The sequence below is a fragment of the Prionailurus viverrinus genome, chromosome D3 (genome assembly GCF_022837055.1).
Source record: "Prionailurus viverrinus isolate Anna chromosome D3, UM_Priviv_1.0, whole genome shotgun sequence".
NCBI lineage: Eukaryota > Metazoa > Chordata > Mammalia > Carnivora > Felidae > Prionailurus > Prionailurus viverrinus.
In genome coordinates, this window is record NC_062572.1 from 51508884 (window position 1) to 51533403 (window position 24520).

The 24520-nt window shown below is 36.5% G+C and overlaps 1 protein-coding gene and 1 long non-coding RNA gene across 6 annotated transcripts in view; one reads left to right on the forward strand and one right to left on the reverse strand.

Moving 5' to 3' along the window:
- The window catches only part of CDH2 (cadherin 2), a 214277-nt gene that overhangs the window by 67241 nt on the left and 122516 nt on the right, over nucleotides 1–24520 (reverse strand). The window contains exon 1 of one of the 5 annotated variants that reach the window (XM_047828635.1): nucleotides 17663–17744. The exons of 3 other annotated variants lie outside the window; for them this stretch is intronic. In XM_047828635.1, coding sequence (XP_047684591.1) covers nucleotides 17663–17741 — 79 coding nt within the window. In that variant the 5' untranslated portion in view covers nucleotides 17742–17744. Of the gene's footprint in view, nucleotides 1–3850; nucleotides 3951–17662; nucleotides 17745–24520 lie in introns of those variants that run through there. One more of the 5 variants, XM_047828636.1, reaches the window with a different exon arrangement.
- Nucleotides 2042–11760, forward strand: LOC125149548 (uncharacterized). Its single transcript, XR_007145963.1, has 3 exons — nucleotides 2042–2124; nucleotides 7499–7670; nucleotides 11649–11760. It is a non-coding gene; the product is annotated as an uncharacterized LOC125149548 (long non-coding RNA).

Genomic DNA, 24520 nt, shown 5'->3' on the forward strand with positions numbered 1-24520 from the left:
AGGGAAAATGTGTCTTTTCCTATAAAGGGTCACTGCATATCCCATGAATGAGAAGTGGCTGACCTCAGAGAATCTGACACTGGGGAACACACTTTGAAGGAAGCTGCGTAAAGGCGAGTTATTTAAAGTCAATTAGTTTTCTGTCACCCCTGCTCCTAGCCTATAACGAATGTGAATTGGTTTAATAAATCTGTTATTAGATTCTTCTGGGTTTTAAAAACAAGTGTTAATTTGCATTTGCTCAAATACTAAACTAAGCAACATTTTTGGGGGAATTGTTCAGGTTTAAAGAAATGTTTTTCATTACATAATTTCCTTTGTGTATTCAACCATTAGAATCAACACCTTAACTGAAAATAAGTTCATTGCCAACTGAAAAAATTCTCTGTGACATATTAGTCCTGACTTCATCCTGTGGTTTTGAGTTAATGCATGAGGAGTGCCTAGTGCACGGTGACATGCTTAATCAATGATAACCACATTTCACTGTTTTCAAGTCACACGAATTAAAAGGCTTACCAATTTCAATGGATGTTATGAACTAAACTGTGTTCCCCAAAATTCATATGTTGAAGCACTAACTCCCAGTACCTTAGAATATGACTATAATTGGAGGCACTGGTCTTTAAGGTGGTAATTAAGATTTAAGGGGCAATTGGGTGGCTTACTTGGTTAAGTGTCCAACTCTTGATCTTGGCTCAGGTCATGATCCCAGGGTCTTGGGATTGAGTCCCGCAACAGGCTCCATGCTGAGTGTGGAGCCTGCTTGGGATTCTCTCTCCCCCTTCCTCTCTCTCTCTCTCTGCCCCTTCCCTGCTTGCACTGCCAAAATTAATAAATAAAAATTTAAAAAAAGATTTAAAAAGCTCATCCAATATGACTTATAATGTCCTTATAAGAAAAGGAAATTTGGACATAGACACGAGGGAGGACAGACCACGTGAGGACACAGCAAGAAGGTGGCCATGTGCAAGCAGAGAAAGGTCCTAAGAAAAATCAAACCTGCTGTCACCTTAGTTTTGGACTTAAATTTCAGAATTCTGAGAAAATAAATTTCTGTTGTTTAAACCATGCAGTGTGTGGTCTAATACAATGGGTAATGCACAGATTCCATTTAAAAAAAATTAATGTTTTTATTTCTTTTTGAGGGACAGAGTGTGAGCAGAGGAGGGGCAGAGAGAGAGAGAGAGAGAGAGAGAGAGAGACATACACAGACTCTGAAGCAGGCTCCAGGCTCTGAGCTGTCAGCACAGAGCCCAACATGGGGCTCGAACTCATGAACTGTGACATCATGACCTGAGCTGAAGTCAGACGCTCAACCAACTGAGCCACGCAGGTGCCCTGCATGGATTTCATCTCTTAACCACTGGTCAGTGTTTATTTTCTGTTATTTTGTTCCACTTACAACTTAGATGCACCTAAACATATTTTCTCAAATTTGACAAAATTTTCTTCTTGAACCAACCACTCACTGAAACTTACTCAAGAGGATTATGGAAAAAAAACAGTAGAAAATGGCTATGTTATAGAATCTTAGTTACAGCATTAATATCATTTACAAATTAAGTTATTAATTATTAAATTAAATTATTAAATTAAATTTACTTCTAATTTATAGCATTTCAGGGGAGTTTTCAGGAGGACTATGACAAAACATGTACAAAAAAACTGGTTGAAAATAGAAAAGAGAGTGATTAGAAGCCATTTGAAAGGAAGAAAGAAGAAAGAGATATTCAAGGGGCATGGCTGAATTACTAAAATTAGATTTAAAATTTCAGTTTCAAGAAGAGGAAAATAAGGCAAATATCATAGACATGTTGCTGTTAGAAGAAATACATAGTTCACTGGAACCAAACTGTTCCTGTTATGAAAACATTCTCCTAAGGGGCCTGGGTGGCTCAGTTGGTTAAGCATCCAACACTTGATTTTGGCTCAGGTCATGATCTCACAGTTTGACAGTTTGTGAGTTCAGGCCTGAGGTAGAGCTCCGCTCTGACAGTGCAGAGCCTGTGTGGGATTCCCTCTCTTTCTCTCCCTCTCTCTCTGCCCCTCCCCCATTCCCATGTACTCTCTCTCAAAATAAATACATAGACACTAAAAACTAACCTGTTCTCCTAATAAATGGTAAGTAAAAGAATTCCAAATAGCATAACGAGTACAACTTTCAACTTTTATCTTCCAAAACATGCAGCAGTGTAATCATTTTTTAACATACGGGTTTTAAAACAAAGGTGATGATACATTTATTTTAAATTAAAATATATCCTTAATGGTGAAACTCTTCTACAATCGTGTTAATGGTGGACACATGACATTATGCATTTGTCAGAACTCAAGGAATTGCACAACACAGAGTGAATCCTAACATAAACTATGGGCTTTAGTTACTCTTAATGTATCACTGGAAAAAGTGGTATTAGTTGGAGTTCTAGAACTGAATCGATACTTGACATAAACACCTTAGGTATGGAGATATTGAGGTGGTGTTTCACAAAGGTCATAGTCTCTTACTAGGCAATGTAATAAAGCAGAAATTCTATTATTTTAAGAACAATCAAGAACTTGGAAATTTCATTTTTCTGACAGAACAATTTTCCTTACGTTAAAACATTAATTTTGCTTAAATGCTCAAAAAACTCAAATTAGAAATAACAGAATTTCATAATGTAGGAGAAGGAAATAAATTTCCTTAGACAACTAAAAAAAACAGGCTTGATCCACAGGATTATTCAAATTTAAAACAACTCTATACACAAATAAATGTGCCTAAAAACATTACAATATTAAACGAGAAATTTATTATTAGAGCTATTGCATAGTTTACATACATAATATGTAGCTATTGTGTTCTAGCCGCCATAAAACTTTGTTAACATGGTTAATACAAAATTAAACATCAGGGAAATAATTATTTTAAAGTACTTTTTGACTCTTAAAGCAATACCTCAAATTAATGCTAACCATAAAGCCATAATATCTTTATAAAATATTAACAGGAAACCACAGATCTTATATATTAAATGCATTACCATTTAATAGCACTGCATAAACCATATAAATGAAAGTGTGCAAAATGCTCACATATGGCTTATAATTTTTGCTCAAGTAAAACATCATGCCATATTTAGAACACAATTATAAAAGAACACTGCAAAATATTTTTGAGGCTAAATATGCCTTTGCCTTTAAAATTGCTTTTTTTCCACATTAATTGCTATTTTTGAAAGCATACTAATAAGACAGAAATAGTTTCAAAGTGCTGAGAAAAGTTCTCCCTCCACAGGCAAAGAGCAATCTTAATTAATGAACTTAACATCTAAATGAATAAATGAGGGCTGGGAAGATAGGGAGGAGATGTCTCAACAGTAGGGATTTTCACGGTGATTTTACTTACAGATTCCAACAGAGAATGGTTACCAAGTGGCGATTTCACTTACAAATCTGAAAAACCTGCTTCGATATTCTTTTGTCACCCCAGGCCCTTACTGAGTTTCATTCTGAGGAGCAATTCTTCCTTAAACACTTGAGTAGCCATTTCAGAGCGAACTAACGCTCTCCGCACTTGTACAATGGGGATCCAGTAAAAGTAGTGCAGGAATGTCCGTATGGACCTTGGCGGAAAAAGTCATTACATTTTCTTTATAACACACAATTATAGTAAGAAAAAGGAAATATCGAGTCAATATTAGTACACATATTGACTCTTCAATATACATAACACTTCCAAACTACTTTAAAAATCTTTAATGACAAATTTGAGCTTGTTTTCATGGAAGACCTTTATTGTAACAAGTTTTATGATTTGGATATCAGACTCTTGATAATTACCAGCAATGAAAGCTTTACTCACAAAAGTTGATGGTAGCAAATGATAGCAACGAATTCATCACTTTTTTTCCACTTGACAGAAAGTTCTTTCTTGTCGTGAACCACGAGGAATACGTTTATTAAATTTCATGGTCCTTCCTTTTCTTGTACTGACAGATATGACACGGAAATTCCTTGTGGAAATTCAAAAGCTTTTCAAAAATTTTTTTCATATTAATATTTTAAAATAATGATAAAAGCTTTACTTCAAGAATACACAGGCATGGTGTATTCTAATAGTCTCAATAATTTTTCTCCAGGTTTTAAAATAGAACACCAACTAAATATCACAAATGAACCACTTTAATCCTTTTCTGGAGGTGAATTTTCTCTTCAAACCCATAAACTCTGTGACTGTGTGTAATATTTTTTACACGGCCTTTGCAGTTTTCAATTAAGTTCATTCGGGTGCTCCAAAATGTCAGTTAAGTAAGCTATTTTTTCAAGTGAATAACTCTCCTTCAACAAATCTGCAGTGAACAACATTCAAACACACAATCATTTTTCTATTAGCTGACAGACCTTTGGAAAAAAAAAAAGGGTCTTTTGGATAGCTTGTGCACTTGGTAGAGATCTGCAAATATGGTATTCCCTTATCTTTGCACAGAGCTATAGCCATTTATTTTCATAATTCCAATTTATGTGGATAAAAGATTTATGAGCAATCTTTTATGTACAAGAGCTTCTATGTGAGTAAAACTAACAGAATCTTGAGATTCTCAGATTAAACCCTTTGGTTTTTCTATCTCCATGCCATTTACAGCTTTTATAACCTTCAAGGCATCAGGGCCAAGACATTGGCCTCACGTAATATTTGCTTAACATCTTGCTGTAAAATACTTATTTGTCTTCTTGAATATATAATTTATGGAAGTTTGTTTTCCTTTTTCTTCCAGAATAAATAATGCTCTTCAAGGATTCTAACCACTGCTATTAACTAACATATTTATTAATTCCTTAAAGGCATCAACATGCAATGATAACCTTTTTGATTTAATAATCTTTTTGACTAGTGCTGTCACTGTGATGTGTGACGTGTCCTCACTACCCCTCCTACGTGTATTATTCAAAAGTGACTCATTTTCTATTTCTCCTACCGTCGATGAGGGATATATAGGCTGGTAAAACAAGGAATTCTGCATCTGTGTAAGGTATTTGGCTTAAAGAATTTAATATGAAATGTTATAAATGACTTTAAGAGCTTGATCATATAGTGTGGCACTCAATCTCATCAAAAATGTTCTTACTTTCTGCTTAAGAGAGTAAAAAATTTCATCTGCCTAAAATGGCTGTGTGGGGATACAGTTCTCACAAAATGTGTCCTGCGTGTGGCTTCACTTGATCTCTTTGCATTAAGTAAAATGTTTAGACCAAGTGTGAGAATAATTATAAGACATGAATACCAATCCGAAGGAATCATTATTTTTTAAAATCTTTATTTATTTATTTATTTTGAGAGAGAGAGAGAGAGAGAGAGAGAGAGCAGAGGAGGGGCAGAGAGAGAGGGAGAGAGAAAATCCCAAGCAGGCTCCACACCCAGCACAGAGCCCAACATGGGACTCGATCTCACAACCCAGAGTTCATGACCTGAGCTGAAATCAAGAGTTGGATGCTCAACCGACTGAGCCACGCAGTCGCCCCTTTGAGGAAATCATTATTATATTATCTTATTAATATCTTACACATTTGAGGGGGTTCTTGTGACTCTGAAGTCTTTCCAGCTTTCATCCCAAATTATCCATTGGGCTGGGAAAGTAAGCATATGTACAAATCACATCTAAAAACAGACTGTGGCATGTTCAGCTTTAGAAATTCATTTGTAAAATAACATATAATATACGTGTAATATATATATATAATTTAGTAAAGTATTAATATTATCTAATTATGTAAAATAATAAAAGGTATACAAATTTTTAAATATATATAATATGCATTCTATGTAAGGTCTGCATTTTTAAGGTACTTTAAAATAAATATATGAAAAACTTGAATAATTAAACATACTATAATTTAAATTACAATATGGAATATATTCACTTTCACTTCATTTAAAGGGTATACAAAGTGTACAAAAATTTGTTCACTATATTTCTAGATCATCAAAAAATATGTTGAAAACAATCAATTTCTGGAAACTATAGTCCTCTTTAATAATTCAGTAAATTTTATGTCCAGAAAAAACACCTAACTTAATTCTAAGGGATTTGTTTCTAAAAACCTATATAAATCTTAATACAGTATATACACATTAATTCTAAAAATGACACAAAAATTACTGATTTCCATCAAAAATAAGATTTTGATTTTTAACCTTGAAATCCAATAGGAAGGAAGGAAAATTAGCAAAAGTAGAAAGAGGAAAAATAGAAAAAGATGGAGAGAGTAAGTAATAATTGAGAAAATTAATAAAATTAATGATTCTTTGGTACCTTAAAAATTTATTCATACCTTCTATTTTATTTTATTATTTTTTTTTTTTTATTAAAAATTTTTTTTTTCAACGTTTATTTATTTTTGGGACAGAGAGAGACAGAGCATGAACGGGGGAGGGGCAGAGAGAGAGGGAGACACAGAATCGGAAACAGGCTCCAGGCTCTGAGCCATCAGCCAGCCCAGAGCCTGACGCGGGGCTCGAACTCACGGACCGCGAGATCGTGACCTGGCTGAAGTCGGACGCTTAACCGACTGCGCCACCCAGGCGCCCCATACCTTCTATTTTAGAATTAAACAGGGAAAACTATGAACAAAAAATAAAAGCACATGAAATGGAAAAGATAATTAAATTAATACTTGCAAAAAAAATAAACAGTCATATAAAATCTTCACTTGGGATAAACACATTGATACAAAAGTAATGACCTCTCTCTCTCAAAATAAATAAATAAACATTTACAAAGGGGGCACCTGGGTGGCTCAGTCGGTTGAGCATCCGGCTCTTGACATAGGCTCAGGTCATGATCCCAAAGTTCGTGAGATGAAGCCCTGTGTTAGGCTCTGTGCTGGGTATGGAGCTTGCTCGGGGTTCTCTGTCTCCCTCTCTCTGCTCCTCCCCCACTCGGATGTGTGTGTTCTTCCTCTCTCTCAAAATAAATAAACATTTAAAAGTATAGCCAGATAACTGGGAGGATTCTGTGGGAAAGGGGACACATTGGTGCTAGCTCCATTGGCGAATTCTTGGTCAATAAGATCTGTGTAGACTTGGGTCTAAAAGTAATAAAAGCTTGTCAGGAAGTTTTTAGAGAAAGCCATAAAAGAGCATTCAAATATAATGTTAACTGTTGTGAACTGTTTTATTATAAAAATGCCTTCACATTTGTTAACAATATAAACAAGTTCAACCATGTGTACCTGTAGCACAACTGTATCCCATTTTTGACAATGGATTGGGAAACACTGATTTATTTTGCCATACTTCTGAAATAGTAAGGTTGAGGTAGGCATTACTAATGGTCACCAATATTTTCAGTTCTTTTTCCCCTTCCCGGACATGCAGAAAGATGACATTTCTCATCTCCCTTGACCTTAGTTATGACTATCTGGTTTGCTTTGGCCAATAAAATCTGAAGACTGAAGTGACAGATATCACTTCTCAGCAGAAACCTCTAAAAGTGGATATCCTCTTTCCCAGCAGTGGCAATTATGAAAGAAGGTGTTAAACGTGGATAATACAAGACCGAAACCCCCAGGATGAGCGAGTCACCCCATAGAGAGCTTTCCTGGAGGGTCAACCTGTTCCAAAATGGACTTCACGTGAAACAGAAATTGACGAATTGTTCCTGCAGCATGTTCCAGCCTATCAGGTATGATATAACCTCAACTTCAGTGACCTAAAACACTCTCAATACAGTAGAACTAGGGTGAAGTGTCTATAAAATAAAATAAATTGGAATCAAACATATTGTGGAATAAAACAAAAATATCTCTCGGGGCACCTGGGTAGCTCAGTTGGTTAAGTATCCGACTCTTGATTTTGGCTCAGGTCATGATCCCAGGGTCATGGGATCAAGCCCCAAAACTGGCTCCATGCTGAGTGTGGAGCCTGCTTAAGATTTTTTCTCTCTCTCCTTCTGACCCTCTCCACCACTCAGGCTCTCTCTCTCTCAAATTAAAAACAAAACAAAACAAAACAAACAAAATTTCTTATTCCTAAAACTCTTGGTATTTTCCCACTAAAAGAGAAAAGTTTTATTATGATGTTCTGTAAAACGTAATCAATCTCTTAGAGAAGGAGTTATTTCATTTCCTGTCTAGGTAAAGTCACGTAATATTTAACGAACATCTATATACTAGTTGCCACAAATGAAAGAAAGGAGCAGAGCTACGATATTCTTCTTTGATATGAAATTGAAAAAAAATCAAAACAAGCGGTAGGAATGATACAGAAGAATGATTATGACATTAAAAATATGAAATTTAGATTTTCAGTAGTCTGATAATGATATGCATGTAATTTTATGTATTAAACTATTGGAAAAGCAGTAAGATTATTGCATTCTCCCTTGTATGCATTCTAATAACTTAACAAATTTAAAGCTGTTTTTCACTTCACTGATATTCTTCCTCCAGGCCTCTCTCTGCATGAAATTCAATGAACCCCCCCCCCTTTTTGGGGCAGATTTCACCTAAAATATATAAAATTATCGGTGCTCAAGCAGAATTATTCTTTTTTTCTTTTTTCAGAATGTGTCCATTAACAAATTACACTGAAATATCACTACCTCTAATTAAATTACTCTGACAGAGCACAGGTTGTGTAGAAGTTCCTCTTCTCGACTGTATGATTATTAGTTTCTGAAACTTAATGCAGTTTAGTTCCCCTAAATTTAGTTACCAGGCTACTGTGTCAACAAAGAAGGAATCTTAATTCCTAATTTTTGTGACAGGTTTTTGTTAATTTTTAAAGAAAATAGAGTTTTCATAATAAGGTTTACCGAAAGCAAAGGCTCCTGCTAATTGGAATTTTCAAAAACACCACTGAAAAAGGAAAAAGCCAAACTAAACTAATCATGTGTCTACATTAGTTTCGACAATGCAGTCTCCAAATGTGCCACAGAAATCAGAAAGAGCCAATGTCTCCCCAGAATGCCCAGCTTGCTAAGCCAAGGAACAAAAGGATGTGATATGTTTTATGAAACTTGAATAAAAGAAAGAGGTACACAGAACATAATGTTCATTAACTAAATTAGCCCTACCAGTATTACATGGTATCACATTAACTGAAATTAAAGTCCATTGAACTATTACACTATTAAATCCAAAACCATTTGCTGATAGTAAAGCTATAAAACAAACAGAGTATAAGATTTCACCCTAAACATGTAAAACAATTTAAGAAATATTTATTCCTTTACTGGCTATTAGGAGAAAAAGATCATGGTCACATATGGAGAAATAACAATGTATTTTAAAAAGCTCTTGAAAATATACCATAATAACACATAACTAATATTTTAAAAGCTGAATTCCCAATAATTACTGCCAACCCCCTCAAAAGATATGTCAGCTCACCAGCCACTGTAAAGAACTGTATCAACAGTAAAGGTGGGCTTTCTACAGAATGCCTACTATGCACATATAACAAAACCATACCAAAACTCACACAATATTAACACACGCTATTTCTGAAGACTGCCTATACTTTCTGAACTAACATGATATGTATGAAGTATTTAATATATGAAACATTCCATAAAAATTCATCCGTGTTAACTACTTTTCTTCATAAATCCAATGAGTTATTAAAAAAATTATATAAAATCCATCCCTAAGTTGACAATAAAATTGAGGTAATAAAACAATTAACGAATTCTAATACGAATTCAATTAATGTGTTTCTACTTGGTAAACATCACCATATAATCTGGAAAAAAAAAACAACCCATGATCTTTTAGTCCATCCTATTATTATTGTCTCAGTGACCCACTGTCCAACTTTATTTATTTACTTATTTATTTATTTATTTACTTATTTACTTATTTTGGAGCCCTACGTGGGGCTCAAACTCACAACTGTGAGATCAAAACCTGAGCCGAGATCACGAGTTGGACACTTAACTGACTGAACCACCCACATGCCCCCACACTGTCCAACTTTTTAGAGAATTACTGTATAAACTCTAGAAAGCTATTCCAGTGGCACAAAAGTATTCTTCCAACAACCTACCTAGATAATATTTCTTAGGTCCAGCTCTACTCACTTTGGCCCATCATGTATAGCCATCAGGAAAACAAGGACAAGTAATCTATGACATACAATTAAAAAAATGCCCTATGACTTTTGATGCATTAACAGGAAAGTAATAAAGCGTTATTTGAAGATTATGATTTTACACAAATGTATAAATACTGAAGTGGGGTAACAGTCTTCTTAAATGCCAATTACTTATATTTAGGAATTATGTTATGCTTATTAAATTTTTAATTATTGTGTCCAGAACTGGAATCATTTCAAAATGCTATTTACTTTAAAACAAACAAACAATAAAATAATCCTCTTCATAAGTGTTCCCTCCCTCTACACAGCCTGGAACGAACATCTACTTCTGTGAACACACCAACTCAGCAGTCTGGGCAAAAATCTCCTGCTTCAAATGCCAATAATAAGCCTTATCCTCATTAATGGGTTGACGTTTTCTTTTGGAGAAATGATTACACTTCTATTTCACCATTCTCATTAATTATATCAAAATGAATGGGATTAATTGTCATACACTGTAACTTTATGGCCATCTCATATATACTCCACTCTGTGTGACTTCTCTAGAAACATCGTAGGTGCAGGAGTGTTCAGTCTAGGAGCAATAATCTCATCCCTACCCCTCCCCAAACACCACTACAGCACTCATGGTCCAGCTCTTAGGTACACTTATGAAGGGTCGGGATATCTTTAAAATTTTACAGAGATAAAGATTTTGCACATTTAATTTACCCTATGAAAATACATGAGCATGTATTAAAGGATTTTCATTACATTAACCACGATGATGTCAAGGCAAATATCCTGTGCACCTATCGTTTGCTTCCAACTTTACCATTTCCCAATCTGTATGTATTAGTTACAATAAATCAAGTTAGGTTAAAACAATATCCTTATCCTGTGCTGATAAGCAGATGCAATAAGCAGACTAGTCTGAATTATATTTTTTTGCCTAAAAGCCCCAGCAACACTAATGCTTTAGGATAATATATTAAAACCCTATTTAAAAAAATTAACTTAGATACCTGACTACCAGAGAGGCATGAAAATGAAGTAAAACAATAGATGTAAATAAATGGGGCAATGACAGAAATACACACACACACACACACACACACACACACACACACACACACACCTACCTCTAACAGTAATAATGAAGGACATACTGAATGCATATTTTTCACTTAAAAAAACGTAATTTTTTTAAAAGGAGGGATATAAAAACCAAGAACAGATAGAAATACCAAGGCATGAAAGAGACTCCAGATAGGTTGGTGTGGCAGGGGGTCCATGTTTTTGGTGTATTACCTCTGTTCCAAATACACAACCATAATAATAAAATATATTAAGTAAAGCAAAATGACATAAAACCTAGGCAGGCTCAAAAACAAGATGAATGTTCCAGCAGACCAGAAATAAACTTAATGTAAATTGTCACCTGGATAGGAAGCAAGCAGGGGCCACAGAAGCTCAGCGTATGTGGGGTAAAGGGGCTTGAATGTAAGGGAAAGACGGTACAGCACCTGGGACATCAGAATCTAACATCAAATTAACTTCGTGGACCATTCTGATTTTCTAGATCCCACTGGCCATTCTTCTCCTTCTCTAAAGATGTCTCAAGGGTCAGCCCAGGACCTTTACTTCTCTACACTTTCACCCTGGAGGATTTCAGCTAGCCCCAAGGTTTTAAAAACCACCCGTACAAAGATGAATAGTGAATATGTATGTATGTATAAACTTTGTTCTGAAATCTAAACTCCTACATTCAACTTGCCATCTCCACTTGGATATGTAAAAGGCAACTCAAACTAAGCAAGTGCCAAAACCAACTCTTGATTCGCTCCTGCCCCCAATAAATGAACTTCATGGTTAACAATGTCACCCCTCACCCAAATGCTGACTTCAAGTCTAGTTGTTGACTTGACTTGTTGACTAGACTCCAAGTCTAGTCCTGTCTTATTCCAAATGAGTCAACCTGAAGGTCCTGTCAGCTCTATATTTTTTAATGCTTACTTATTTTTTTTTGAGAGAGAGGGAGAGACAGAGAGAGAGGGGGAGACAGGACATGAGCAGAGCAAGGGCAGTGAGGGAGGAAGAGAGAGAGAATCCCAAGCAGGCTGTGCTGTCAGCACAGAGCCCAATCCAGGGCTTGAACTCACAAACCATGAGATCATGACTTGAGCTGAAATAAAGAGTCAGATACTTGGTGACTGAGCCACTCAGGAGCTACTTTTAAAATATATCTCCAATATGGCCATTTCTCATCACCTCCATGGCTCCCATCTTATCACCAGCCATTATCTGGGCTGAATCGTGGCTAGGGCCTCTAACTGGTCTATCAGTTCCACTCTTCATGATACCTACAGTGGGCTTTTAAAAATATAAATTAGATCATATTCAAAGGCTTCCTATCACACAAAGAATAAAACCCTTCACAAAGGTCCCTGGCCCTGCAACCTCATCCTCCTTTCCTGTTGTCCGAGTTCACAGGGCCACCAGTCTCGTGGTAGCATATTAATTACGCATTTTAGCAACAAGCCTCAACAAGCCTCAAGTCCTTTCCTATATATTTGAAATATCACACAGTGCAAGAGAGAGGAGAAGAAAAATAAAAGTGGAGAGGAAGCAAGAAAACTTGGAAAGCCAACTGTCCCGATAACAGATCATTTGGTTTATTTTGGTCTTTTTATAGGCTTTATTATTAAAGAAAGTTACCTTTCATTAATTTTTCCCAACTTTCTTCTCTTTGTTGTTTCTTTCCATGTCACTGGTACCAGTGGATAATTAGAGTGGACTTTTTTCACTCAAACCAATTAATGAATAAAAGGAACGTGAGACTCTTTTTCATTCATTAGCTGGTTTGACTAGAGAGAGTGATATGAATCATAGAATGCACAGGGCGGGGTGTAGCATATTACACACTTTAGGAAGAGCTAAGCAAATAGAGAGGGGGAAAACAAAAATGTTTTGATGTCTGTAATCTAATAACTGATCTAACCACCAGAACATGCAGCTGTGGATGAGACGCTATGGATCACCCAGAGTCTGTGTTCTACTGTATCACATAGGCTCTCAAACAACACTATTTGAAAACTTGCAGGAGGAATGAACAAATTCCAACTAGTTCTTTAGTAGTAAAGGACCAGGTCAACAGTAACAACAGTCTAGTGTTGAGCCAGCGTTCATTCATATGTACTAGGTCTTCTCAAAATTGGGGACTCGTAACCCTTAACATAAACTTGTGGCCACAGCATCTCAACCACCAATTATAATCCTGCTTCAATGAGAATGTGTACAGCATCACTCTCAATATAAGGAAACAAAGCACAAAGGTGGATATTGCACCCACTTCCTCAGATCCAACAGCTCAAGTTAATAATATCACATTAACTGGTTTTGTATGTATGTGTGAATCCATCCATCTATCTACATATAAAAGTGAAGTGCTTTGCACTATACTCTGAACGGAGTACTCAGTCAACCATATAATTCATTACTGCTGTTTCTAAGTCAGGAGTCCAGGGTTCAGAATGTGAGATCTAATATCTCATTTGGATATCACCTCCAATGATCCAAATACTTTCATGTACTTTTTTTCCCTTTTCCTGTTTGTACCACAGTTCCCCACCTTTACATGCAGGGAAACAAAAGGCCACAGAGTGTTAAGTTACCTGGTCACATTGAAAGTGGGGACACAGCTGTCTGAAGTTCTTGGCGACAGCCTAGGAGGCACCCACTGTATTTCAGGACCAAGGGATATTTCCATCTCTTGTTGAATTGCCACCACTGAATGAAAAATAACCAAATGATTCCCACTCTGTCATCTAAGGTGAATACAGAGGTGGATATGGCAAGGTCCTGACCTCTAGGCACTTAAATTTAGGAGAAAAGGCCTTCAATAACTAACAGTAAAGTAAAACAATATATAATAAGGTGGGCTAAGCCAAAGCTCTTGACAAGTACATCTGAAGGGGAAGGAAGGGGATCACTGAAGACATAATGGAAATGGCAGCTGGCTTTTGATCTGAACATAGAAGGAAGTGTGGGATTCCAACAGGCTGCGTGGAGAGAGGGGCGTGGTGATGGCTTCAGCATCAATGAGGCCTGGAAACCCCAGTGATGGTGCCTTCACAGAGGCATCAACGTTTGTGTTACGTGCAGTGCCTGGATCACAATTGTTCCTCACTCAATGTCTTTGTTAAAAATGAGTATAAAGGGTTTTTTCCTAGGGCAAATTTGTTTGGCATGGTGTTTGTAGGATGTATTATCTTTGTGGGGGAGGAATATTTAGGGACTAAAGTCCCTTACTGCAGTCTCCAGGTAGACTGAAATACATGAGGCTTGAAGAAGAAAAGTCAACATAGGCACAAATTAAAGATCTAATTACCAACACACATGAATTGGTTCACAGAATTTAGGGACTGTGTGTGTGTGTGTATGTGTGTGTGAGTAACACGCATATCTGATAGTAATATTCAGCATTAAAATTTAAATGTCATTGTAGTTTTTATATGAAGGCTTAGCATTTCCCCTTTTCCTGAGCCATGGGTTAGATCTATTTATATGAGGAAGACCATTAGTGGTATTTTTTAGATACAGGAATTATTAAAAAACACACAATATAATATGCAAGATGTGATTATAAAGAAATGGGATTGATTCCACAAGTCACATAGAAAAATCAGATTCATTACATAATAAGCACGCTTTGTATAAATTATAGTCCAACCAACAAGGGCACTAAATATGCACTTTAATTTAGAGTACAATACAGAAGTAACTTTACTATCTAATGAGATGAATTATTAATGAAGCTAAAAGATACTAAAAGAAATCTGCTTGTATAAAGGCCAATCTAATCTCATGTATAAGTAATCTTCAATAAAACATTACCATTTTATACTCAATTGAACTATATCCGCAACTAGTCTGACATAGTGTACTTTTCTTCAATAGGAACAAATGTCATTGATAATGAGATTTTTATAATTTTGTTCTTGTTTGGTGCAAAAAATAAAAAGAGCAGTGGACTACAGCCAGTAAACTAAGTCCTGGTTGTGGTCCTACTAATACTGAATAATTCTCTAAACAGCTTTGAATTTTCATTTCAGCTGTAATGTGAAGGAGTTTCATTGGATGACTGCTAATATCTTTTACAGCATAAAAATATGCATACACATAATCTAAAATTTGGGATCACAACAAGTTCCAGAGTGAATATCACCACTGAAGGTGGTACTCAAGTTATTTTGGTTTGTTTTTGTTTTTCTTGTTGTTTGAGCAGGCTTTCACCAAAATACAATGGCTTCTCTGGACAAAAAGGACAAGAAAACTCACACAGGAGTAAGTTATTTTTTTCAGTATTTTTCTCTAGTTTTTAAAAAGCCATAAATCCCAAAGCAAAGTTAAAGTCCGTATATCACATCCCATGTAATTACAGCTGAAGGGGTAGTAACAGGTACAGTGATAAAACTCACTGTGATTATTCAATGGTCACTCTTCTTTTCAATAGGTTAACAATTTACATTGGTGTTAATGAACTGTAATTTATAATCTAGCTGTTTTTCTTTTGCTAAACTTTGTGTGTCCTCACAAAAAAGAAAAGAAGCTCAAGTTATTCTGTTTGAAACACAACTCTTCCCGGAATAGACCAGGCGACTTCTCTGCACGAAACAGATTTCAGTCACTGCAGCACTAAGTGTCACAACACATATAAATCTTGATGATCAAAAGATACTACCAGTATTTCAAGCTACAAATTCTGTGGCCCATCCCCTTTAAATAATGACTGTCAATGAGGAAAGGTAAAACTCAAACTTCTGTGGAACAGTTCTTTAGAACTATTTAGTAAGGAGCACAAAACTGTTGTAACTCTGGAAAATAAAATTATGCACATGAGAGAACTAAGGCTACAGTCTCCAAAGTTTCCAGGCTTGATGGCGTAAATGTTTTTCATGAAAGATGAACTGAAGACCTACAAAGTTCCTTGGGAGATATATGATGAGAAAACCAACATGACTATTCCAGGCTAAAGTTACAACAGAAGAGGTGCTCCTTTAACTTTTGTATGTCATGTTTACTTTTTAAAATTTCTAATAAAATAAACTCAGAGGGTGCCTAGGTCACTCAGTTGGTTAAGCATCCAACTCCAGATTTTGGTTCAGATTATGATCTCATGGTCATGGGATTGAGCACCACGTCAGTCTCTGCACTGACCGCATAGAGCCTGCTTGGGAGTCTCTCTTTCTCCCTCTCTCTCTGCACCTCCCAAAATAAATAAATAGACTTAAAAGAATATAAAAGTTTCTAATAAAATAAACTCACTGGTTGTTATAAGAGAGGCATTGTCTATTCGGTTCATATCATAATGGCCACATGTAAACATTCCACCGCAAGTTTTGGTTTACAATGAGTAGCATTCTGTTTCTCAGGTTCAAAGTCATCTTCTTTAAGCAGCCTATTTTATATGCACACAGTACCTTCTGATAATTCTTTAATGGATTACAGTGCAGAATTTAAAACAAGTAACTTTGTTGAATACCTTATTGTTTTTCTAGGCGGTTTCAAATCCCTTGAAGTTTGGCAAATTTTAACAAAATTAATGAGGTTAACCTTCATTTTCCAGACTTGTAGAGCTACTTTATGTTACCATAGACCTCTTATTTAAAGATGACTCACAGTCAAGGACTTTTAAGTTTGACTTTATTTTTGGGAAAATCTGCTAAGCTCAAAGTAGATCCTAATAAAGAGAACTATGGGCCACTTTCTTAAACACATTTAAGCAACTAAATACAGAGTAATCCCACTTAAAATAAATTAGATTTATGAAAAGAGAGACATCTGAACTGAAATTTAAAGACAAAGTAAAAACGTTCTTCACTTTATAAGGTTCCTTTCTGTAGCTGCATGATATTGTGCCTGAAAATATAAGTCTTACTACAAGATAAGTACTGGGAGACGAGCTAGAAATATAAAAGTGAACAGAGCAAGTGATCTACCATCAAGAAGTGAAAGTCTCATCTAAAAATTCCTCTAGTGAATTATATGAATTAAAATGAAGAGCTACAGAGTGGGGATTAGGGAAATTAGGTCAAGAAATTTAAGAGCTGAAGTTGACATTTAATAACATGATTAAACAGAGTATCACAAGAGGTAGAAAGTAGCCACAAAAATATTTGGTTTGTAAAATTTTAATTTACCTGCAGTTTGCAGGAAAATGTCTGGAATATACAGAAAGGGACAAATGCAGTTTGTTGCAAAGTATTGCTACCTGAATTTGAAAACATGTACCTTATTTTGAAATGTAAATGTGCAATTCTCTAAACTTACCACTCTAAAGAAGGCAAAGTGGAAACTCAGCTTTTAAATATTCCTTCCTTCAACCACCACTCCTGTCCCCATAAGGTTATATGCGCACAGTTTTCTTCTGATTATGTTTTAGTTTGATTTTAGAGTAACGGAAATTCATAGTATCACTGAATGTTTAAAATACAAAAATATGCTTTGTACATAAGCCTTCTCATTTTATGCTACTTTGTTTTCCAATTTCACTAAATCACTGTTGGAGGGAATAAATAAGGCGATTTTTGTTACCTGAAAGGAAAACATATGATTCTGCTTGGTTCTTTACTTTCTCAGTGAAGATACACACATTGGTCTTTAATAAAAACATGCCATTGAGTTTCCATTTCCCATAATTCCTTCTGCTTAGCGAACAAAGTCATAATAGGTATGCCAGAATGAAAACAGGGATAAAGTTCTTTTGAGCTGACGGAAATGCCTATGCAGCCTTTTATAACTGGAATACTGACCGTCAGCAAAACAGAGATTGGGTGGCTCAAACAGAGCCCATATTACATCTGATTCACTGATCCCTTTCAAATTCTTGCCCCCAACCTCGGAGCAACACAAAACCTTCCTGAGCTCTGCCGGTCCTTTTGTCTGTTTGCAAAACAAAATACAACATAAGAATAAACTCTTAGGGGGTAAAACAGCATTTCTATTTGGACAATTATCTCCCTTTTGGTTACCTTAAGATTCGTGTTCTTTCTAGTTTTTTCGGCTAGTAACTATCCATCACCTGTTACTTGGCAATCTGCTATTGTAAAAAAAAATCTGTTGTTCTCCTAGCTTTCTCTAAAGAAGCAACTTAAATGAAAAGTCAATATAAATGTGCTTTGTGTACCCAGCAGCATCTCAAAGTGCTTATAAGATAATTAGGACTGGTAAGGAGTCACTGGTTTTATACCTTAAATTGGGTACGAATTTGAGATTAAACGTCAAAAGAATCTATCTGTGAATGCTTGCTAAAATACAAAATTTCATAATTAAAGTAATGCACCCCATGTAAAATGAAAGATGTTCTATGTGTAAAACATGCCTTAAAATAATTTTACTAATGGGTAGATACAAGATTCTTAAAGGATGCTTTTCCTCCCAGATTTTTATAGACATTAAACACACCATGAAACTTTATGGGGTTTCAGATTGACTTCCTCCATGAGGGTACAACTACTTTTTACAATGGCTTGTCACATGTTGTGTTGTCCTTAAACATCCCCTTTTCAACTATTAACTTTCCAGTTCACACCATGCACTAAATATTCTAGGACAGCTTAAGAATATTGTGAGAACCTGCAGTAAGTCTACAGAAATACTCTGGAGACAATGCTGAACCATGGAGGGTTTTGAGAGGCACAGAGAGGAAGAAAGGAGATTCCAGTAAGTAGAGGAACAACACTGAGCAGAATAAAGAGAGCGGATGACAAGTCCAAGGAAAGGCGAAAGCCAGTTGTTTCTTAAAATATAGTTCACATAAGGAGGAAGTGGAAGATACATTTCTAAATTTAGTATGGACATACCAGAGAGGACTTGCAAACATTTAGGACAAAGATGCTGAAGGCTTTTGGGCAGGGGAAGTGCACATGGTGTTTTGGGACACATGACCTAACTTAAACATAAAAGCTGGAAGTATGAATGAAACCCAAAGACTGGCAGAGCACTAAAGAGGTCAGCGTTGGAGCCTAAGGATCTGGGCCAGAGTGATGGCAACCAGGAACCTCAAAAGAAGAGACCTATACCCACAGGGATCGTGAAGACAGAATGAGGAGGAACTGATAACTAGTCTGACGTAAGGATGAGGATTACCTATGAATGGCAAATAAGTCAAATAGTATTCCAGGGACGCCTGGGTAGGCTCAGTTGGTTAAGCGTCCGACTCTTGGTTTTTGCTCAGGTCATGATCTCTCGGGCTCTGTGCTGACAGGCTGGAGCCTGCTTGGGATTCTCTCTCTCTCCCTCTCTCTTTGGCCTTCCCCAGCTCACGCTGTCTGTCTCGGTCTCAAAACAAATAAATAAACTTAAAAAAAAAAAAGATTCCAGTGTTCTGAGTCTGACTGACTAGTGGAAAGATGAATGGAAATGCGTTAAATCTGAAAGAGGAAACAGTTTTGTGGAAGATTTTTTGTCAGAACTGCTGACTTAACTTAGCAGTGAAACTTATAAAGGGGCACTTGGGTGGCTCAGATGGTTAAACGCTTGACTTCAGCTCAGGTCATGATCTCGTGGTTCGTGGGTTCGAGCCCCGCGTCGGGCTCTGTGCTGACAGCTAGGAGCCTGAAGCCTGCTTTGGAATCTGTGTCTTCCTCTCTCTCCCCTGCTCATAATCTCTGTCTCTCTCTCACACACACGAAAATAAACATTAAAAAAAAAAACCAACTTATATATGAATTATGCATCTTCCGAGTGTCTAACACAGTGTGAGATGTAAAAGATTCATACATGACCGCCACAGACCATCCCTGGAGAAGCACCTAGTCCCATGATGGAGACACACATGTCATTTATCTTGTTGAAGTCACTGGAATGAGGTCATTGAAAGTTGTCTCTGGTAAATCCATAACCTACACTAACTGTCCTCCTGCATGAATCCACATTTCTGACATCTGAGCATTCTGAGGCCTGGTTGAGGGTGGGGATATTATGATGCATGGGATGTCAGGAGTTTGAGTTCTAGGCTTACTGGCACATAGGCACTCATTGCTAGCTGCATTTGTCCAGTGCGCCTTCCAATGTGTTCTTAGATTTAGGAGACTGGTGTTGATATTTCCATGATTTCATGGACATGATCATTTCTGATCCTCGCTTCAGCCCGAGTAGGCAGCAACTCAGCAACTCGTATTTCCATTTTATAAATGGATTAATTATGGCTCAGGGAGATTAAGCAACCTGCCCAGGTCCCACAACTGTCAAAGAGAACAAACTACCATTATTAGGGACCAAATGAACTACAAATAATGATAGGTTTCTAGCTCCCATTTACGTTCTGGCTTGTTATAATTACCTATTTTCTGCTCTACCACTGCCATGTCTGGATTTCACAGTCTGTATCACATGTTTTTTTTTTTTTTTTGTCAAGTTCTTCTCACCACTAATTTGTAAAGATAATTTTCTCCCAATTCTACTAGTTGTGGGAATAAGCAATTCCACAAAATTTAGAGCCTTGTGTGACTATGAAATGGATCTTCACATTTTATAGTGATTCTGTAGACACCAAGAAAGCAAAGTTAAGGTCTGTCAACATTTATGGTTCAAAAAAAGGAGAGTACGGAGACAAGCAACGAGACAATGTCTTCCAAACTATAATCTGATGATAACACACGTTGTAAGATTGGCAACAACTGATTGCCAATGCCAAAAACACAAGTAAATCTCTTTTTGACCAGTTAGACACAAATAAAAGTTGTGAGTGGTTTTTATTTTGATAGTACCTTTAAATGGTATTACTGAAGAATAAATAACTGTTTCGTTAGATGGAGCGAGAGTGCTTACTGACAGTTGACTGAGCATTTGTGCACAGAGCCTTGGAGTTACATGTCTAAGCAAGAATGCGACACACTCTAGTCTCTTCCACTTGCTTTGCTATACAGTTAAGACACTGCTCTTTAGCACAGGGAACTACATCACTATGTTAACTGTCCAGGATAACAATAAGACCACTACCTTATGGCTTTATAGCACCGTAACAGTTACAAAACTGCCTTCACAGAAGCAGAAGTCCACGTATGATTTCTGGTATGGCAGTATTCCAAAAACTGAGTACCAATGGATGGTACCACAGGGCCACCACATCAGCAAAATAATTAACTGTCTTCCAAGCAGCTAAAATTCTGTGATGGACAGATCATGCTAATTTTCTTAGGTCAGTGCCCTGATAAAACCTGTATTCATTCCTACAACAGCATTCAACACAAAAACTCTTAGTTTTACCTCCTATTAACAAAAGTATCTGGAACAAAATTATCCATAGGTAGCAAACCTGGTGACTGCTTGAAAAATATCAGATGCAGGAAGCAGAGGAAAAAGTAGAAGCAGAAGCTGAATCAACAGAATCCAGCTGACCTCTGATGCAGAACACTGCAAACCCTCACTATAGTAAATGCTGCCCTACTAAGTGCAACAAGAATACCGAGATAGAGGACTCCAGTCCTGGCCCTGTGGCCAGGATCAACAGAATCCAGCTGACCTCTGATGCAGAACACTGCAAACCCTCACTATAGTAAATGCTGCCCTACTAAGTGCACAGAATACCGAGATAGATGACTCCAGTCCTGGCCCTGCAGAGACTCACAGTATAGCGAAGGACAAACAAATGCCAATGATTTTAATTCATTATTCTCATAGTGAAAGAGCTTTGGTCCATTGACTCGGCAGTTATTCCAAATATGCCTCTACACACTATCTCATTTAATCCTAAGAACAACTATAAGAGCGAGGTGTCATTTTAGAGATGAAAAAAAAGTCACAGGGTGATAAAGTACCAGGTCCAAGGTCACGCATCAGGGGTAGATCTAGTATTTAAACACAGCTGTGTGATTCCAAAGCCTAGTATGCATTTTCAAAATGCTTCACTGCCTTTCAGTCATGGAGGAGGAGCCCATAGTGAGCATGAGCCATGAATTACTATCTTTATGAATAAAAATGTCTTTCTCTTCGAAATCGCACTAGATTATACATTAATAAAATAATGAAATCTTTATCACTTGGTGCATTCTTGAAACAGCATCTTTTTAATTCGCAGGTTTCTAAGAGTGGTTTCCTGAAGTGCAAATCTGCCCCTTCTACTTAAAATAAGGTATCCGTTGGCCCCATGGGCTCCATAAATGTTTCTGACATTTCTAACAGACAAAATCAGAATTCATTTAATTTCTCACTGGAATCACACATCAAGTTTTACATGAAATAAGAAGAATGAATTTCTATTGAGTACTTTCCACTTTCATCAAAGCCTGAATCAGACCCAAGACTCACCAGGCAATGTGAAAAAATGGACAGTCAGCAGGCGTCTGTGTGTTTTCAATGGGTAAGTGTCCATGACAACAGGAAAAAATGCCACAGCAGTGCAACCAACACTGTTAGCAGGCTCAGAGAGATTAGGAATAGAATTAGCCTAGAGATCAATCTACCTCTTTCCCTTCCTTCTTCTACATGAATCATTCTTAACAGAATTAGGAAGTACTGAAGAAGCACGGACCTGCCTCCATGTCCTCCATTCTGAACTGATGCAAGGCTTGCATGCGAAGTCCAGCCCATCCGGCAGTTTTCAACAATCCTACACTTGACATATTTTCTTGTAGTTCATAAACAACTTATAAAGTTCCCACTAACGGTAAGTATGAATGAAATGATTAAAAAGAGAAATTTATTTTCTGAAAATGATATGTGGAAGTATACATTCCATTGCGATATTCCCAATTACCTTAAGCATTTTACCCTGATGTTATTTAAATATATTTTTTTCAGCTCATTAAGGTGTAACTGACAAAACTGTTAAGATATTTAAAGTGTTCATTGTGATTATTTGATATATGTATACATTGTAAAAATATTCCTCCCATCCAGTTAATAAACACAGCTATGACCTCGCATATATGTATATTATACACACACATATTTATATGCATTTTTTTTTTTTTTGGTGAAAATAAGTTCTACTCTTCTAGTAATTTTCAATTACACAATACAACATTATCAACTACGGTCACCATGTTATACATTAAATCCCCAGACCTTATTTATCTCATACTTGAAAGTTTTAAATATAATTTATTGATGAAAACAATGAATTAAAACAAGAGATGACTATTTATTTATTTATTTATTTGAGAGAGAGAGAGAGAGAGAGGGAGCACAAGTGCTAGAATCGGGGAGAGGGAAGAGAAACTTAAGCAAGCTCCATGTTCAGTGCAGAGCCCAATGCAGGGCTCAGTCCCACAACCCTGGTATCATGACCTGAGCTAAAACCCAGAGTCAGATGCTCAACCGACTGAGCCATCCAGGCACCTGTTTCCCTTTGTTTTAATTTTTTTAATGTTTTTATTTATTTTTGAGAGAGAGTGCAAGAAGGGGAGGGGCAGAGACAGTAGGGTACAGAGGATGTACCCTACAGGATGAAGGGTACAGGGTACAGGATGAAGCAGGCTTCATGCTGACAGCAAAGAGCCAGAGGCAGGGCTTGAACTCACAAACTGAGATCATGACCTGAGCTGAAGTTGGAAGCTTAACCTTACTGAGCCACACATGCGCCCCCCCAGGCACCTCCCTGACTTTCCCTTTAAATACTTGTCTTTAACTTTTGTTATGTCTTTTGGAGTTAGAACTGAGACATAGTTCTGTACTAGGAAGGCAATCATCACCATAAAAACAAGAAATATGAAACCCAACACTGATAAATCTGATATACTAAACTGTTAAGGAGTGCTTTTTATTAACAACGTAGGTGTGTTTAAATTCTGCTAATACATTTTACTGTTAAGTTTTTTGACTGTATGTATATAGGAATCTTAAAATTGTGGGTATTATATTTTTAACAATTGATTTTTTCTGTTTATTCAAAAATAAGATTTTCTGCCTTTATAATACCTAATAACCTAACATTGGAATTACTAGAATAATGCTTTATTATTTTACTTTAAGAGTATCTTAAGTTAGAAGTTCTTCAGTAATTCCATGGTTACCCTGCCTCAGATGACATCTAAGATGATCTTTTGATACTTAAACCCACTCTTTACAGACAGTATTATAGTTGGTGCACCGCAGTGACAGTCTGACATAACACTCCCAAAGCATTTGCTGATCTTAAACTTTGATAAATTCTTTTCTATTTTTTGTCATTTCACTTGTCTTATAAAATCATTCATTCATTCAGCAATTAGCAATTGAGCACCTACTATGTGTAGGCATTGCTATAAGCCCTAGGGATACAGAAGTGAACAAAACAAAAATATATACACATACAACACTGAAGAAAAATTAAGGGAACATTTACATTGTAAGACAAGTTATAGGGGCGCCTGAGTGGCTCAGATGGTTAAGCACCGGACTTCAGCTCAGGTAATGATCTTATGGTTCATGAGTTAGAGCCCTGCATCAGGCTCTGTGCTGACAGCTCAG